Source organism: Chiloscyllium punctatum, chromosome 5, assembly GCF_047496795.1.
Source record: "Chiloscyllium punctatum isolate Juve2018m chromosome 5, sChiPun1.3, whole genome shotgun sequence".
NCBI classification, from domain to species: Eukaryota; Metazoa; Chordata; class Chondrichthyes; order Orectolobiformes; family Hemiscylliidae; genus Chiloscyllium; species Chiloscyllium punctatum.
The window spans coordinates 128641553-128661499 of record NC_092743.1 but is presented as its reverse complement, the minus strand read 5'-3'; the positions used below and the strand labels follow the sequence as shown (position 1 = coordinate 128661499).

At 36.3% G+C, this 19947-nt stretch overlaps 2 protein-coding genes across 2 annotated transcripts in view; one reads left to right on the top strand and one right to left on the bottom strand.

Annotated features, from left to right (window-relative positions):
* zbtb10 (zinc finger and BTB domain containing 10) overlaps positions 1-13072 on the top strand; it is a 98041-nt gene extending 84969 nt beyond the window's left edge. The window contains exons 4-5 of the mRNA XM_072571324.1: positions 3014-3189; positions 7638-13072. Of these exons, the coding sequence (XP_072427425.1) occupies positions 3014-3189; positions 7638-7988 (527 nt within the window). The 3' untranslated portion in view covers positions 7989-13072. The remainder of the gene's footprint in view (positions 1-3013; positions 3190-7637) is intronic.
* A 1428-nt stretch (positions 13073-14500) lies between these two features.
* LOC140477431 (uncharacterized) overlaps positions 14501-19947 on the bottom strand; it is a 50079-nt gene continuing 44632 nt past the window's right edge. The window contains exon 11 of the mRNA XM_072571326.1: positions 14501-18520. Coding sequence (XP_072427427.1) covers positions 18518-18520 — 3 coding nt within the window. The 3' untranslated portion in view covers positions 14501-18517. The remainder of the gene's footprint in view (positions 18521-19947) is intronic.

The window sequence follows — 19947 nt, the reverse complement described above, 5'->3', positions numbered from 1 at the left end:
ATTATACAAAGTTAGGTGGACAGGCAGGTAGTACTGAGGAGGTGGGAAGGCTGCAGAAAGATTTAGACACATTAAGAGAGTGGTCCATGAAATGGTTGATGAAATTCAACATTAGCAAATGCAAGGTCTTGTACTTTCCAAAAAAGAATACAGGCATACACAGTTTTCTAAATAGTGTGAAAATTCATAAAGCTAAAGTCAAAGGGATCTGGGAGTGTTAGTCCAGGGCTCTCTAAAATTTAACTTGCAGGTTGAGTCCGTGATTAAGAAAGCAAATGTAATGTTGTCGTTTATCTCAAGAGGGTTGGAATATAAAAGCAGCGATGTGCTTCTGAGACTATATAAAGCTCTAGTTCGGCTCCATTTAGAATAGTGTGTCCAGTTTTGGGCTCCACACCTCAGGAAAGACATACTGGCACTGGAGCGTGTCCAGTGGAGATTCACACGAATGATCCCTGGAACGGCTGAGGATCCTGGGATTGTCTTTGTTAGTGTTTATAAGGTTGAGGAAAGATTTAATGAAAACTCACAAGATAATGCATGGCTTCGAAAGGATGGACGCTGGGAAGTTGTTTCCATTAGGTGGAGAGATTAGGACCCGTGAGCACAGCCTTCGAATTAGACGGGGTCAATTTAGAATAGAAATGAGACATTTCTTCAGCCAGAGTGGTGGACCTGTGGAGGCCGGGACGTTAAATGTCTTCAAGGCAGAGATTGATAAATTCTTGATCCCGCAAAGAATTAAGGGCTACGGGGAGAATGCATGTAAGTGGAGTTGAAATGCCCATCAGCTATGATTAAATGGCAGAGTGGGGTTGATGGGCCAAATGGCCTTATTTCCACTTCTATGTCTTATGGTCTAATATTAATTATGTGCAGCCATTTAACAATGCTTTTCCATCTTGTTAACTCATTACCCTTGCCCCCAGCACCCCATTGTTCATTGCATTCTTATCTGATCTGAGTCATGCTCAGCTGAACTTCTTGTTTCACAAAACTCAGAACTTAACTCTTTCCTTATCTGCTCATACTCTACATACATTCTCAGCAAGGAAAAACCAGGGAACTATAGACCAGTGAGCCTGACATCAGTGGTAAACAAGTTATTGGAGGGAATCCTGAGGGACAGAATTTACATATATTTGGAAAGACAAGGACTGATTAGGGATAATCAGCATGGCTTTGTGCATGGGAAATCATGTATCTCAAATTTGATTGTGTTGTTTGAAGAAGTAACAAAGACGATTGATGAGAACAGAGGGGTAGACGTGATTTAGAAGGACTTCAGTAAGATGTTCAACAAGGTTCCTCATGGTAGATTGGTTAGCAAGGTTAGATCTCATGGGAACTAGCCATTTGGATATAGAACCGGCTCAAAGGTAGAAGAGGGAGTACCACAAGGATCGGTGCTGGGTCCACTGCTTTTCGTCATTTCAATCAGTGATTTGGATGTGAACATAGAAGGTATAGTTAGTAAGTTCACAGATGATACCAAAATTGGAGGTGTAGTGGACAGCTAAAAAGATTACCTCAGAGTACAACAGGATCTTGATCAGATGGGCCAATGGGCTGAGGAGTGGCACATGGAGTTTAATTTAGATAAATGTGAGGTGCTGCATTTTGGAAAGGCAACTCAGAGCAGGACCTGTACACTTAATGGAAGGGTCCTGGGGAGTGTTGCTGTGCAAACAGACTTTGGAGTGCAGGTTCATAGTTCCTTGAAAGTGGAGTCACGGATAGATAGGATCATGAAGAATGCATTTGGTATGCTTTCCTTTATTGGTCACAGCATGGAGTGGAGGAGTTTGGAGGTCATGTTGCAGCTATACAGCACATTCGTTAGGTCACTTTTGGAATATTGCATGCAATTCTGGTCTCCTTCCAACAGGAAGAATATTGTGAAATCTGAAACTTCAGAAAAGATCGACAAGGATGTTGCCAGGGTTGGAGGATTTGAGCTAAAGAGACAGGCTGAATTGGCTGGGGCTGTTTTCCCTGGAGCATCGGAAGCTGAGGGGTGATCTTGTAGAGGTTTATAAAATTATGATATTTTCCCTGAGTTAGCGGAGTCCAGAACCAGAGGACATAAGTTTGAGGTGAGAGGGGAAAAATTTAAAAGGGACCTAAGGGGCAACTTCTTAACACAGAGGGTGGTGCGTGTATGGAATGAGCTGCCAGAGAACGTGGTGGAGGCTGGTATAATTACAACATTTTAAAAGGCATCTGGATGGGTATATGAATAGGAAGGGTTTAGAGGGATATGAGCCAGGTGCAGGCAAATGGGACTAGATTAGATTAGGATATCTGGTTGGCATGGACGAGTTGGACCGAAGGGTCTGTTTCTATCCTGTACATCTCTATGACTCTTTGACTTACCTCGGGATGATTCTGAAACTAAAAGCAGCAAATGTGATCCAGTGCTATATTTGTAATGCCTGAGCTAAGTGACTCAGCGATTTCATTGTCTTTCACATCAGATGTAAAACATCAAATCAATTTGACAGTTTTTAAAATATTTTAATCATGATTAAAGTATGCGTATAGAATTAACTCATCCATTCAATCAAATATGTCAGAACAATGTAATTTCAATTACCGGTGTTCTGTTTCTTTGCGTCATGAAATGTCAATTTTTTGTTTTCTTATCAGTTCATTCTATAGCAAGAATGTTTTCATTACTTGTGAAGCCTACATTATATAAGAGAAATCGTGTGCATTCAACCTATTGAAAACAAGGCACACTACATTCAGTATATTTACAAAAACAATCTGTTGCAGTTAACTGAATTGTATATCTACATACTTCTATGCTGTGAGCCAAGTTATGTTCAGAGCTATAAAGATGCCTGAATTTAAAGAAATGTATTTCTGTGATCACTTGATTAATTTTTCTGTCAATGGCCAGCACATCAGGGAATTTTTTTCATCATTGACTGTATTTTACAATATATCAATAATTACAAATAGTATTCAAAGCTTTTAATGTAGACTGTATTTAAATTCTATATGCTAGGTGATGCTTCAATTGGTAGTCAAAACAAATTCAAGTGCCCACATTGCAATTACATTGCCAAGTACCGACGCACGTTGAAGAGACATCAACTAATACATACTGGAGTACGGTCCTTTGCTTGTGACATTTGTGGAAAGTTGTTCACGAGAAGAGAACATGTAAAACGGCATTCACTGGTAAGTATAATTGCAATATTTGGGAATTGTACTTCAATGGCTGAACATTTGTGCCTTGTGCTTCTAATTTGATAAAACCTTGGTCAGAATAAAAGTGGTTCTGCCTTAGTAGAGGGTTTGTTTTTGCTTGTATAAATGTGCATTATTTCCCTCAAAACAGAATCACAGTCAAATTGGCCCATTTTATTTTGGAGCAATTTTAATTGCACTTTACAATAACACACCATCTTTTTGCTACAGTTCTTATACGATGCCCCCAGCATTGGAAGCAATCCTCAGCCACACATCTGCACATTGCTTGCAAAAGGGCCTGTGATTGCAGAGTTTTCATTTCTCTTTTGTTATTTGTAGTCGCCCCTCAATAGAGAAACATCCTGTCTTGCTCAGGTATACTTTCCAATTGCTATATTACCACTGCGGGATGCACCTTTTTTCTGGACTCAAGTTTGCCTTTCTTTAAAGTTGCTACAATACCAGCAGCTGGTAGTTTGTTCGAATGTCCCTTGATGCCTTTGACAGACAGGATATAGAGGATCTTAGCCCCTGTTTTATCAGTGCAATTGATCACAACCCCCATGGGGACACCAAAGAAAATTGCAAACTTTCGCTCCATTCAAATCGCCATGTTTCTCTCAGACGTCATACCCCCTAATGTGAAAACAAGACAATTCAGTTGTTTGTGTTAGTATATGAGCTTTGTTGCACTTGTTTGAATTAAGGATGGTGAGGAAGAGGGTTTGAAGGAGACTTCGTTGGAGTAAAGTAGTTGAGGATTATCTTATTTCCAGGAAATGGGAGAAGAGGAAGATTTTTCAAGATCATTTTAGCATTTGTACGCCAGTTATTTCAAGTCTATACCACTTGGATTCCAGGAAAGGAAAATGGATGCTTTGGTCGGGTAGAATACGAACATTTTGCTGTGGGAAAGGGTTTGAAAGACCGAAATGAGGAATTGGTTGAGCAAATCATCCCTGTCAGTAACAGTGACAGGAAGAGGATCAAAGAAAAGCAGCCAGTGAGACTTGAACGTGTGTTTATAAGCCACTAAGGTGGTGTAATTTCTAATATGGAGTGGTTGGAGAATGATCGGGAACATTTTTCTTCCTCAGCAAAGAAATATCAGTATAATTGTATTTCCACCATCTATTTGCTAACTTATTGCTAACATTTGACTTAGAACTATCTTATTCTGTGATACTTAGCTACAGTAAGAATGTACATATGCAAAAACCCAGACAGTTATAATTGAGAAGGAGGCCTTTTGGTCTATCATGTCTGTACTGGTTTACAAAGAGCTCATTACCAGCCTTTGGTCCGTAGCCCTGGAGACTATGACAACACATGAATATCTGAATAGTGCTTAAATATTATGAGAGTTTCAAACTCCTCCACAGTCTGAATGAAAAGAAATTCCCCATAACTCTCCTCTTGGCCTCTTACCTATTAGTTAACATCTCTAACCTTAGTTATTGACCACTCCATTAATGGTACAACTTCCTTCATGATCCACTCTATATATGTCACTTATTTACCTCAATCAGGTACCCTCTCATCCTTTTCTCCTCCAAGGAAAACACCCCCAGCCTATCCAGTCTTTCCTCGTACCCCTTGCCTCAGGTTAGGCAGCATCCTGGTAAATCTCTGTGCGCTCTCAGGATGTGAATGCACCATTCTATAGTTATGGTGACCAGAACATCACATAGTCCCTACTGTGTAATTAGATGGTTAAAATAAGAAGCTTGTATTCATTTAGTGTTAAGCAATTTAAACACAGCATGTCCCACAGTCAACTATTAAAATATGTCGGCAAGGACACTTCAAGAACTCCCTTACTTTTAAATTAATAGTCTAACTAACGGTGGAAAATAGCTTTGACCTTGACCCTGTCAAAATCACTCATTCATCCCTTCTCAGAAAAACTACAACTACCCTTTCTATCCTTCAACTCTCTCTTCCTAACCCCATTTCATTGAAATCCTGCTTCCAAATTCTTGCTCCATTACTTCATTCAGTGATCTGGTTTCCTAAAACATAGAGTCATAGAGATGTACAACATGGAAACAGACCCTTCAGTCCAATTCGTCCATGCTGACCAGATATCCCAACCTAATCTCGTCCCACTTGCCAGCACCCAGCCCATATCCTTCCAAACCCTTCCTATTCATATACCCATCCAGATGCCCCTTAAATGTCGCAATCGTGCTAGCCTCCACCACTTCCTCTGGCTCATTCCATTAGCGTACCACCCTCTGCGTGAAAAGTTGCCCCTTAGGTCTCTTTCATATCTTTCCCCTCTCACCGTAAACCTATGCCCTCTAATTCTGGATTCCCCCACCCCAGGGAAAAGACTTAGACTATTTATCCTATCCATGCCCCTCATGATTTTATAAACTTCTATCATGTCACCCCTCAACCTCCGACGCTCCAGGGAAAACAGCCCCAGCCTATTCAGCCTCACCCTACAGCTCAAATCCTCCAATCCTGGCAACATCCTTGTAAGTCTTTCCTGAACCCTTTCAAGTTTCACAACATCCTTCCAATTGGAAGCAGAAACAAGTCCAAATCTTTCAATTTAAAATGATATTCTCTGTGACTTTGTCCATGATAACTCCTCGTCTATGACTTTTAGCATAATCAAGAATACCAATTTTCATCAACTTTGTTCTGTTGTTACTCTCTGTTGAACTGCTCTCGTTGTGCTACTCTTTAAATATTCAACCAGAATGAGAATGTCTCCAGGACTGACCCTTCTTCCTTATTGGACTCTATTAGCTCCTTGATCCCTAAAGATCTGTTTTATCTGACTAATTTACATGCTACACTTCTGTGACATACTTCCAAGACATGGGATTAGCTTCCTTGAGTACAAAACCTCATTCTAGTTCACATCATTTCCACCAATTCCTCCTCTGCATCTGTATCACCAACTGCTCGTCAGCCGTTCAATTTTAGAATATAATTACAATTTTTGGAAAAGCTATGCTGTCACAATTCCCAGCAGATAACATAAGCTACCTTTGTCTTAAGCTGACTCACTCTCCTACTTCAGCATCCTAGTCAGCTGAGTGCACATTGTTTTTGTCACAAATTAGGGTGTTTTAAAGTCTTTCGCTTGTCTTCTCTGCAGCCCTCATCTATGTCTTTCTCATCTCCAAACTATCTATTCCCAAATAGTCTTCACATAGGCATCCCATCCTCCACATTCCATAAATGTACATTCCTGTAAAACGTAGCTACATCTATCTTAACTTATACCATGCCCTTCTCACCAGTTAATCCTGGTTTTGTTGACCTGTATTGGCTACCCATTTTCCCAGTGCCTCCAATTTACATTTCTTATTCTCATGTTTAAATCACTTTCAAGGCCATAACTCTTTCTAACCTGTAACCTCCAACATAGAAAACAAAAACCTGAACTGCCCACATTCTATGTTCTGCACTACAGATTTTGTCAAAATCTCTTCCCCCTGCTACAGCCCCCCCCCAAATAAAAGCACTCCAGCCCATTGTTACCAATGTCTTCAGTCACTTCAAATTGCTTTCCTGAAGTTCCTGCTGCCTCGTCTTTCTGTCCTCATTTAGACAATTCCTAAAAACATACCTCTTGGACCTATCTTTTGGCCTATTTATTTTAATTATATGACTGAAGCACTTTATCATATTTTTCTGGGTTTAAAAGACTTCATAAATGTTAGTTTTTGTGTTTTCTTTGTTCTTGCATTTTATGATGACTTTAACTTTCCATTTGTGATAACACCTCAGTACACAGGGACCCTGATTTATGAACATGCAGTTTACGAATATAATCCCACAACTGGCTTTAAATACCCAACGTATGAATTTTCCTGTACTTATGAATGGAAGCCTTCCATTATCACATATTGTGTTCCAACTTGCAAAAGGACTGCAGAATCCCCTTGCAACCTAAGAACTGCCTGTGACACGGAGTGTTCCAGTGCCTTTAACTTGCCTTGCTTCTGGAAAGTCACTATTCGCCTTTAAGTTGCCTACTACTTTCCAAGTTAGTGAGGTAAACTAAGCCATCTTAAGTATGGATAAGCAGTAACTATGAGCACCAACAGGAGAGAGCAGTCTATCCTATATCATTCATTACTGAGCACTTGTGTTATCTTTAGAGATGAAGTGTACAATTTTACAGCCTCAGCTGAAATTTCTTGGACTGAAAAATAAGGACTTGATTCAGGACATATTGTAATCAGGATTCCAACTTCCTCTTGCCAGACTGTCCAGCAAATTCATCAATTTTCTCTTTGTAAGAACAGACTGTCTTAAAATAGCTGAATGATATTCTAGTGTACTGGCAGTCATTATTTCAATCCCTTACTTCATAAGAAAATCAATGCCAGTAATAGAATTTACAAGCTTATTTTCTTTTTTCTTTGTGGAAATGTATTCCATTTGTTAATTGTCTTTTTTTTATTCTTCAGGTACACAAGAAAGATAAAAAGTACAAATGTATGGTTTGTAAAAAATTCTTCACTCTAGCAGCCAGCGTTGGAATTAGGCATGGATCTCGACGTTATGGCGTATGTTTGGACTGTTCCGGGGGTGATAGACAGCCAAAAGGTGACCATGATGGTATGGACCTGATGGTTGATCCAGAATTTTTTAAGGAACAGCAAGAAGAACGAGAACAACCAGGTGAACTGGAGCAGGAAGAAAATGAGAGAATGGTTGATGAAGATATGGCAGATGAAGATGGAGGAGGGGAAATGGATAGAGAGCAGTGGGAAGATGTTGAGGCTAGTGAGACGTATGTCATTTTAGACAATGACTAACTGGCAATTAAGCCGTTATGTTAAACTGAGAAGTGTAACTATGGTTGTTCACTGTATAAACAAACCCTATGAATTTTATTTGAATTGCAAAGATTATGGATTGGCAACAAAACACTAAATTTTCCATATTTTGCTGATAGCTATGAACATTGGATAATTATTGATATTTTAATTGTAGTAAGAGCGGTTTCACGGCAGTAATGATAAAAGTATATTGGTGTCAGTGATGGGCAATTCCTTATAATAATTGGGATTGAAACTGCAATTTCTTCTCAAGAATCTATGTGAAAAAGTATGGTGTGGAAATGCAGTAGTGTATGACTTCAAGTACATATATGTGCAGGAGACTGTCTTACTAATTGGGATACAAATCAAAATTGAATTTGAGAGCACAGGGTTTCTAGTAGTAAGAGAGGGCCATTATTTATTGAATATCTTTATACTGTCTACTTCACTTAGCCTTTCCTGATTATTGCTCCACGAGTAATGTAACCCTTTGGATGAATCAGGTCTGCATGTTGTTTCTTCTAATTCCTTTTTTTTTTGTATTTGTCTTTCATATTCTTTATCATAACAAAGCAGCTAAAACGATTCAGTTTGTAATCTTGAAAAGTCTGCTTGGATCACTTAAACTCTCCTTTTAGCCAAAGAAAATTATATTGGCTTCCTTAGCTTTTTTCTTGTAGCCTAATTTCCTTCACTCAGGATATTTGCTTATGTGTCTACTTTCTTGGCAATAATATTCTTCCTATGATAGTTCAGCTAAACTGCATGCACTATTGCAGTTGGGCTCTGATCATCACCTTGTGATGGAAAAATGTGGTTGAAACCTCTGAAAGGATTGGGTCTGAAATTCAACCTGAGGTTTTTGTGTTTCTATGCATTTTCAAGTTTCAGCCTTTTCAAATGAAAAAACACATATAATGCTTATATTATGTAGGTGCTAATGACATGTAAGTTTTAAAGCTGTGTTCTTTAAATTCAGTAATGCCAATATAAAATCTTATTGCGGGTCAAGGAGAGAGAATTGCAAAATTAAAAGAAACTTAAATAACTGCTGGGTTTAGAGTTTAAACAAGTCACTGGGGCACAATTAATAAAGACCAGGCGATAAATAATAATATCTCTCTCTGATAACTGAATGATAGATGTAGGATGTGTACATTTTTAAATCGTCATTTACTTGTTATGGAATACATTAAGTTGAGTTCTTACTGATAACTAGGAATCAATGTAACTGAATTCTGATTCACCAGAAAGTAATGAATACTACTTTCTCCCTTTTTAAAGGAGAGGAAAAGCAATGCTTTAGTTAACTGGGTGTGAAATATGAAAACAGCTTTTCACCCTCCTTAATATCTTTAATGTAGTTGCATTTCCTCTTCTGTCATTCTTGATTTTGATTCCGTTCATACACTACATCATCAAAATATCATTGCATAATAATTGTTTCAGTATAAAAAAATTAACTTTACAACTTCAGACCTTCAGTATACCTGAATGATTGAGTCTATCATCCTAACTCAGACAAATAATAGGCTGCTAATGTTTTGTAAATGTTTGCCTGCCTTTAATTTGGAATTATGTTTAAAAACAAGACATTTTAATGTTTTCTTTCCTTCTCCATTCTTAGTTTTATGAACAGGGTCAGTAATGCTGCAGATTCAGATGTGAAAAATGAAATTTCTGGGGATGGAAAATAAAATTATTTGAATCTAAATAGAGCAGATTTTGTTTGTGACCCACTTCAAATTAAATAAGTTTAATATTGCATGGAGATAGATCAGTATCAGATAACTTGACAACATCTTGAATTACACCTAATGATTTGTTACAATTTTACTGTTTCAGCAATCATGATTCAGTGATCTCGCCACAAGAACAGAAGTTGCTGGAAAAGCTCAACAGGTTTGACAGATATTGAGGGAGGGTCACCAGACCCGAAAATTAATTTTGATTTCTCTGCACAGGTGCTGCTAGACTTGCTGAGCTTTTCCAGCAACTTCTGTTTTTGTTTCTGATTAACAGCATCCACAGTTCTTTCAGTTTTTATCTAGTTAACTAGTGTTCATCTCAAAATTATGGAACGTTACATCAATAGAAACATTTTGAAGGATGGACACAGTTAAAGTTTTTTAAAAAAAAGCCCTCTTAAAAACTTGAAATTTTCTTGATTGTATTTCCTCCTGTGAACAAACACAGCATAGCTAAAATAACTAGCCATGATTTTCAGTCCTCCCTAGCAAATGGTAATGTTGTGGTGCAAATGGTCAGCATAATAAAGAAAAACATATTTGCTTTTATTCGTTTTTGAAACTGTTGAGCCACAGTTGTATTAGTAATTTATTTCCTGATTTTTGACAGTGATGCCTATGGTATCATCTTTTCAAAATAAGGTATTACTTTTGGATTTGAGATTGATTTTGGAGAGCTGGGCTTCCTAACTAGAAAAGTGAAAACTGTATTATAATGATTATCTAATACACCCTGAAACTGAAACCATGAGTCCCATATCAACAAACTGTTACGGGAAAACAGAGCACTGGTCGAAATGGAAACAATGACAGACATCTAATGAGAATAGTATCTTGGCTAAAGTGGATTTTTTCAATCTATTCCTCCAGCCAGTTTTTGAAGAATACCCACTTGACTGAATAAAGCAACTGTTATTAATTTTTTCATATTTGCAACTTGAATATAGGAATGAAATCGGTAATGTAAAGGGAAGTAGTTCCCTTTATGCTTGAACATGTGTTTTGTCAGTGTTTCCTCTTTATCTTTTTCCATGTAGGTTATTTTCTGTCCTAATCTGCAGATATTGGTGTATTGTTCCACGGGCTCCAGTTTCATCTAGAGATTTTTGAAGGGCCATCAAGCTGAGCCTGATTTTGCTCTCAACAGACATCCACATATGTACTTTTGGTGTTGCTGGAAGTGATCAGAAATAGGAATGCTGGCCAATTTTATCTTCCATGGTTATCCTAGCTGAGATGAAGTAATTCAGCATAAATCAAGCTTGAGAATCCCCTGTTTAATACAACTAAACTCAGGGCCATATCAGATGCAATAATTCCTCATTAGGCTATGAATGGTGCTAGTTGCTCTGTTCTATGCTTTTGAATTGATTAGAGACACTTGGGAGCAATGGTGTGAATGAGATCTTAACATTAAATTCTGCCTACAGATAGGAGGGCTGGTGCAATGTATTTGGTGTAATGGGAACTTTGTGTGGACTTCAACATACAGATGAAGGTCCCATTTACGATGTGGACTTGTTGAACTTCTTGGTTGAAAGAACTATATTCATAGTCCCATTCCCCTGATTTTTCTTTATACTCCTTCAACTATTCTCTGTTTCTGCTAGTATTTCTGATATTTTGTGTCTATTTGTGTTAGCTCTTTCACCAATACCATCATATGTTAGGAAAAGTTTAACATACTCTTAGCTGCTTCCTGTCGATCTGTCTAACAATTCTAATACTAAATAATGGTTAACAGACTTAAGTGTATTCATGTATCACCTTTCTTTTGGAATTCTTCAGAGTATATTTATCTTTTAATACTGGAAGCAATCTTATGAAAAATTGCCATAGTTTAAGATAATTTTGGAACGGAATTCAATAAGTCTTTATGCAGTCTACTATTTATACTATTACAGAGTGGTATTGATGCACTTTTCTGTGTTTGTAAACAGAGTACATTGAGAATTGTGGATTTGCAGTGAACTTTAGTGCAAAAAAACTGCAAAGTAAATCTGAGACCCCTTTGTGGTTGGGTCTTTGTAAAATACTATTTTTAACAGTTCCTTTTACAGCATAACATTTTTTTCAGTAAGTAGTGCAGTCTCCAATCATCCCCAACAGTTTATTTCCCTTGCAATGTAACCATGATGGTTTTACTTGGTTCCAAGGACTTACTATTCTTCCCACTACTAGGTTTCAACCCAATAGCTTCTTTTTTTTTGATTTCTTCTTTTGCAATATATTAGGTCCATTATGAGAATATTGTTGTGACCTTGTTAATAAGCACCTTTTAATAATCGCACCATTCAGTAAATGTAAAGTTGCAGACATCACTTTTTGAGCTCAATAGTGCACTAGTTTTGGTACAGAAGTGAATTGCCAGTCTTTGATCTACTTTCCTTTTATTAAAAAAGCTTAATTACTTAATGAGTTAGCATTGTATTAGTACAATAGAGTTTCTTATTTTTCAAGTTTTGGTGCATTTTTGTATGGGCTAAGTTTAAAAACAGATCATTTTGAGAAGCAAATTTCTAATAATTATCAAAGATAATGTCAAATAATTCAGGCCAGGGATGGTAAGGTAGGATACTTTATTCCAAAGATGGGCTTCAATCCATCATCCTCAATGGTAGTTTTCACTAATCACTACTACCAAAGATATGTGATGACAAAATGCATTTAAAATATTATGGTTACTCTAGTATGTACAGGACAATTACTCTGAAATTCAAATTGAGTAATATTGGATTATCATTTAGAAAAATCTTCCAGTTCCTTCAGTCATTAGAGTTTATTAAAGCAGTTTTATTCTTTGAAGAACAATGACAGGACATATTTAAAATGTTTGTGGATTAAATATTTAATTGTATGAATTAAGTCAAACAAATTAGTGCATTGTGATTTTGTTCTCTGATGAAAACTTGTTTATTATACATTCGGATGTTGTCTTCACCTGTAATTTTACATTTGATGCTGACACTTTTTTTTGGTTTAAATTGGCGTGCACCAAAATAACTGACTGAATTGAATCTCTTCTGTGTGGAATGTGACAATTGTGAAATATTTTAGACTAAGCAAGATTTTGGAGCATCATAATGCTAAGAACTGGGACCTGTGAGGATTTGCCCACCACTGATTTCAGTGGAAAATAGCATTCTATTGTTTTAAGGCAGTTGTGTCTAATCCGTAGACAAAGTTTATATTGTATATTGTGATCAGCAAGTCTGACAGTTTGTAACACTGCAGTTATGTTAATTATCCATGAGACAAAATTAATTGCAAGCTGTGCTTTGGAAAAGTAATTTTTGCAAACCTTTAAACATAGTAAATTTTAGTTCCACACTTGTTTCCTATCAATTATTTATTTAGCATAATGAATTTATTTCCAGTGTATAGACTGCTGTGTGTAATAAATATCTGTAGTTTGTAGCGGCAGCATAAAGTAGCTGATTTATTTATATTGTGGAGGGAGAATTTATGACGAGGAGAATGAGCTGATTGAATCATCACATTTGTAGACTTGCCGTAAGTCTAAAATGTAGAAAGGAAATGGAAATTTCCCCACAAAATGATTCTAAATCAATTGACTTGTGCTAATCCTAATTAGCCCCTGGAATTTACCTCAGATTTAGAAATTGTGGTTTTTGAATGACAGATTGCTTGATCTGTTCGGTATTGATGTCAGGACTACTTGTGACTCAGTGTACAGAGTGAGCATCTCCAGTTCTGCAACACTGAATTTCTTTTTGTACCAAATGAGGAGAAAAGAATTAACAAGAACACAATCTAATGTAAATGATAGTCATTTCCAAAAGGACAAATTGGAACAGACTTCTATATGGTGCATTGCATTCAGCTGATGCAGCTTAATGCAAGGTGAAAATTAAGCTTTTTTTAAGAACACTTTATACAAATAATATATACACTGCAACAACTATCTATTTTCCTATGTGTATAATTGCAGCTCATTCAAACCATTTTTAGTTGTAAGAAATGCATTCATTCTGAAAAGGATTAATGATCAGTTTGACAAGAGTTGAGGACAGGATTTTTTTTTATTTGTGAAAATGATTTGCATATATATTTGGGATCAAAGGGGCCAACTGGTCTGTTTAAATTTTGTTGAGTCAAAAATGAAAAAGCTGTTCTTAAATTATGATCTGAATTCATTATGTTCCCAGTAACTGTCAAGAGTAGATGATAATTATGAAAAATCAAGTCTAAAAGTAAAAAGGAAAATGATTTGGGAGAGAAGAATAACACTGGGAAAAGAAAAGTGGACTATAAAGGGGTTATTGTGTGTATTGGGAGAGAATTGAAGAATTGTAATCTTAAATGAATGGGTGAACCAATCATGGTTCAAATTGTCACAGAAAAGTTAACACAATGCCACAATCTTTGTAATGAATGCTATTGAATTTGAGTGGATATTAATCAACAACAGTAAATAGAAAGTAAAATTTTCAACTTGATATGGAAATTAAAGAAAATAAAAATGATATAGCCTGAATCCAAAAGGATTGTGTGCACTAACATCTACGCAATTGCTGACTGGAACATATAATCTCACTGTGTTGCTTCAGTTCCTGAAGATTATTGTTTGTAAATGTTGACTGAGAAACTATGCATTCTAATTTTAAAAACCCAAATCAATTGTGTACCATTACTGTTAGTGTCAAAAAATAATATACTTGACACCATGTACACATTTTCTAAGTACACCATGTACTTAGTTTTTGTACATAAAATTGTACATTTTTTGAGCACAGAACAGAAAACAAATATTTGCTAACATGAATGTGACACAAGTTCACCAAGGCAAATTCTTTATACTACAGGATGACAGCCTCTGTATAAAATGATTTTAAAAAAAAACTTTTTTTCTTTGGAAAATATTGATTAATGATTTATTTTTAATTTTGGAACTTGTTAAAGAAACTCCAAGCTCTTGAACCACTTATATTTAATACACTGAATTCTACTGTATATTGTTATTCCATAGTTATGCTTTCAGGTCAGTTTGTGAAGTTTGATTTTCCCCTCGACTAAGACCCTTGAGTTGAAATTCAACATTTTAGTTTTTGCATTTGCCAGTGATAATGCAGCACTTTGAGAAACAGGAGAAATATGTTCCTGAGAACCCATCTTTTGAATCAGCTAGGAATTGGAGAAACTGCCCTTCAAAAAGATGTTATAGGTCCCATGACACTTCCCAGATAAGAGAAGGGAGCTCTTTCAGCATGTACAATCATTCCTTCCTCAATCAACAGTACCATGAAAGGTTTGACATCTCATGGCTGTTCATGGAATCCTGTTGTTTACAACATTTATGTTCATAACACATGGCTGTATTATTCAAAGTAATTTTATTCAAGATGTTTTGAGACATTTGTAACAAAATGTGACTGTATAAAAGCAAGTCTTTTAACGCAAAGATGTGTACTTAATATGCAAAATACACAAAAGCACACAGCAGGCCAAATCTCCAGTTGCTTATTTCATAGCCAGGAACAAGTAACCTGGCTTCATCCAGTGACATCAGTTGTTCTGACGAAATTAATGGCTTTACTCAGGTAAGATAAAACATCCAGCTGGAAATATTTATTTCTCCTTTTGAGATAGAATAATCAAATTGAAGTATACAGCCAGATATATTCTGTGTATTAAATAGGTTGTATTAAAGACTGGAGCTTTCTTAAAAAAGATGGAAATATCTTTTAGTTTGAGAAAATAAATTATTTCCTTCTCTCTCAATCTTCTAATAATTATCTCAATCTTTTTCCAAAGACCTCAGGGTAAACATAACATAAATATTGGGGTATGTAAGATAAACGGCTCACTTTAAATAATAGAGATGGTTGTGTTGCACATTCACCTTTTCCTATCACTGATTTTCATTCAGATTTGATGTGATTTAATATTAATCATGTAAATTTCATAAATGATCAGTTTATAGATTGTATGTAGTAAACTGTAAATTCTTCTTGTACAGTCTTATTATTGGTGACTATTTCTGCTTGTCTAAGCTGGTGCTATACTTGTACTAAACTCAACACAAATGTTGAATGATTTGTTTTTGATATCTTGGATCTTTAATCCATTTTTTTCACATGTTTCACCATTGAATAAGAACCTTGCGATTTTAATCTGCCAGCTGTGTTGAATTTGTGATTTCCCATTTCAATACACAGTTGGTATATCACGTGTTAAAATGATCTGATTCTGATAATATATTTTAATTCATGTCCTGCAAAATTGAGTTTTAACAACATTAATGGAATAATTGTTTTATGCTCAAATTTATTACCAAAAAATCAGCATTATTTTAGTTCACTTATTTGCTCTAACTTACTTTTTAAATAATTGAACCAGTGAATGCCAGATGCTGGAGGGGACAAGTACAACTTGAGGTATGCATCAAGTATGACAAAACATCTCAAACAACAGACAGACATTTTGTGAATAGCCTGTGGATTCAAGATTAGCCTAAAAATGCAACAAAAAATGTCAAAATTTGTAAAATTCACTGGGAGAAGAATGGTTTATGTTTCATGTGCATTCCTTCATTAGGATTGAAAACAGAGGTTAGTATTTTAATGGCCTTGTGCAATTAAGAAGGAGAAAGGTAGAAATAACATTCTAGCCACAAAAAGGAAGCTCATGGATTGAATAACTTGCAAACTGTTCAGGAAAGGGAGCTTTTGGGAAAGATTCTTATGGCGGGATTGTGGAAACCATAACTTAATTAGAAATGGGATAGTACATACAGACTTTGCGAGCTATGCCTAATGCCCAATAATAATCTTTTAAAAATAGAGAAGGCATGGTAAAGATGTACACCAGGGGGAAAAGAAATGTTGCGAAGGTAAATGCATAAGGTCTCACACTACCATAGAAAATGTTTCAAACTTGGAAAAAAATGTCGGTATCCTTGGTGTGAACAACTCTTAACCTCCACTCGATTTTATCCTTGCCTGCCAGTGGTGTGTAAGTAATGAGAATGTAAAAGACATTAGGTGGTCTTCCTTTACGTCCTGACATGTCTGAAATTTTATGGGGGCCAGGGAGAGCATTGAGTGGTCTCCCACCCTTTGATGTGTTGGAGCCCTAAGCAGCCAATTGACAGCAATGTAAGACACATATCCCATCCTGTGTTACTTTTCCAATGACAGAGTCAAGTCCATGTTGTCTGGACAGCAACTGTAACGCAGGATGTCCTTAGTTTATTGAGACTATGTTGAGCTGGTTTTGTTATTGCAATTCTCCCATTATTGGTCAAATTGTGAAAGATTCAAGAATTTTGATTGTATATTATGTCAAGCATACATATCATTGCTGCGATACTTCAAGATTTCAATAACATCAGCCTGAACCTGTCTACAAAACTGGCCATACTCTCTGATCATATTAATCATGGAGTTACACTCATTTTCAGGCTTTCAAGGTGACTCTTCAATTTGAGATGTTTTGTTTTCAAATATTGAAAAATCTTAGATGAAACCAATTATTGTACGCTAATAAAACTAGTAAATGGTTTGTTTAGTTTTTAAAAGTCATTTTCAAATATTTAAAATCCAGTATTGCATCAAATTGGACTAGACTGTTTTGTGATAAACCCATATTCAGTTCTATTAATGAGACTACATTAGATTACCACTCTTAAAGATATTAGTAATGTTTTAGTACAATTACATTCTCAAATTTCTGATTGCGCTGTTTTATTAATTTTTTTATGCTTAAGCAGAAAACCATGGATCCTAATCTCACTTCCAAAAAGCAGCACAGTTTGCAATTGGAATTCTATTAAAGCGTCGAGGTTAAAAACTAACCCAGTGTTCAAACTATAGAAAAGCAAATTGAGGTGAGGTTGAACTGTTTAGAGTGTGACAGAATGTGATTTCAAGAAGGTCAATATCATACATCACCAAAACAATTGCCGAAGCCGAGAGTATTTATTCATTTACATATGTGGGAATTCAGTGAAAATGGGGAATGTGATGAAACAAGTTGAAGTGTGGTGTTCAATTGTTGCCTTAAACTGAAGAAAAGGTTAAATTTTTGGGAAATAGTACAAGAGCTGATGGATAAATAATTGTTGCACTCCGATATTTGTGGACTACTGGAAGAATGTACAAGACTGCAAATTGCGGCGACTGGATGTTATGCATGCTGGTGGTGTTTTAAGGTAGGTGGCCAGTAGTGTGGGAAATACAGAGAGGACCTTCGGTATGATTGGGAGGCTGCCATTAAATAAAAAAAGAGTTGCAGAGGCTTAGGAGGTGGCGAATGTGTTCAAATATAAATGACAATTTGAATAATCTTTGCACTGTAATGGATATTTTTCAGAAAATTAGTGGAAGGATAGAGAAGGCCATGGAAAGGCGACTAGTGGGAATTGGAATTTGAACCAAACAACATAAGCAGCACAAAAGCAAAAATTCAGCTAATCTTATGACATTTACAGCAGTCCAAACTTATTCTTATCACTAAGTTCATTATTCGTGTGTTCACTGAATTTAATATTAGTAGATAACATCAGATTACTAATAATTAGGTGCAGTGTTACACAGTGAATTTTGCTTTTTGTACAACTGAAGTATGACACACTCCTTGGATTTAAAGTCAGTATTCCATTTGTTTTTCTGATTGTCATGCATAGGTGCAGAAAACATTTTAATGACCAAATTTACCAATATAATCAAAGCTGATGTTACAACTGGACAGGTCTGATCCCGGATTGGAATTCAACTTGATCATATTTTACTCTCTTCTTAACTTGGTGGTCTTTCACTGAAACATAAACATGCCTGACTGCAGATTTGGTTTTAACAATAAAACAAGTTTATTACACACAAAAATCAAACTGTCTACATATAATAGTTTGAAAGGTTTCAAAACACATGGCAAATATAAAGTCCCATCTATTCCCCCAATACCATCACTCTATAGTTACTCAAAGGAAAAGATAAAAATCCCTTTCCAGGCCAATCCCTAGGTTTAACTTAATGGCATTTTTTACATCCACCTTAGTTCTGGCCCTGCAAAGCTTCTCTTTTTGACCTACACAACTAAAGTCTTTGGTTTTTGTTTGGAAGAGGAGTCAGGCCAGACTCAATGTTAACTGTTATTTCTGTCTCCAGTTGGTGTCAGACCTGCTGGTTGTCCTCAGTGTCCTATGTGTTTGTTTCAGATTTCCAGCATCCACAGTATTTTGCTTTGATAAGAGCTTAAACTTTGTTAACATTGAATAAATGGTACAGATTCGTAACTGAACACTATTGATTTGGAAGTTTTCACAAATTGAAACCTTTACATTGAGGTGATTTTTATTCCCCTACTTTTGAGCAAGCTCCTTCATTTCAGTGAAACTGTTCTTACATTCTGACTTAAAGTGTCCTTTGAACTGAATTTAAAAGCCTTTCGATTTAGAAAATAACAAAACTTGTTCATTCTCCTGCTAAGCTAATGGTTTACTTTTACTCTTCTGTCATAAGTTACCATAATATATATAAATTTTCCATTAACTCTCCAGGAGTCTTTCGTGCATTGACTTTCTGACACACATTGCTTTAAAATCATAGTTTTGAAAAGATTGATCCAGTTGATTGTTAAACCCCTTCCCGAAAACCTTGTATACCTCTAGTTTGAAACTGAATATATGTTGAACGTAACACCTTTCATCAAAGTAGCTGAACCTCCAATCTTTTTAAAACTGTGATGCTTTCAGATTTCCATCTTTCAGTTTGTACCATATTCAGTCCTTTCTCTGTCTATAGTAAACTACCATTTGCATGCATTGAAATCCATTTGTGACAGTACATTTTTTTTGTCCATTCATGGGATGTGGACCAGCATTCCTGATGAAGGGCTTTTGCCCGAAACGTTGATTTCGCTGCTCGTTGGATGCTGCCTGAACTGCTGTGCTCTTCCAGCACCACTAATCCAGTACCAGCATTTATTGCCCACCCCTGGTTCTCCTAGGAAGTGGTGAGTCACCTTGAACCACTGTAGACCCACAATGCTATTGTGGAAGGAGGTCAAGGGTTTTGACTCGGTGACACTGAAGTAATGGTGATTTTTTTTTTCAAATCTGGATGGTGAGTGATTTGGAGGGGAACTTGCAGGTGGTGGCATTCTCATATCTGTCCATTTACTTAGTCTATCAACATATCTTTAGAAAAATTACATTCTGTTTGAGCCCTTGCTGATTCTTCATT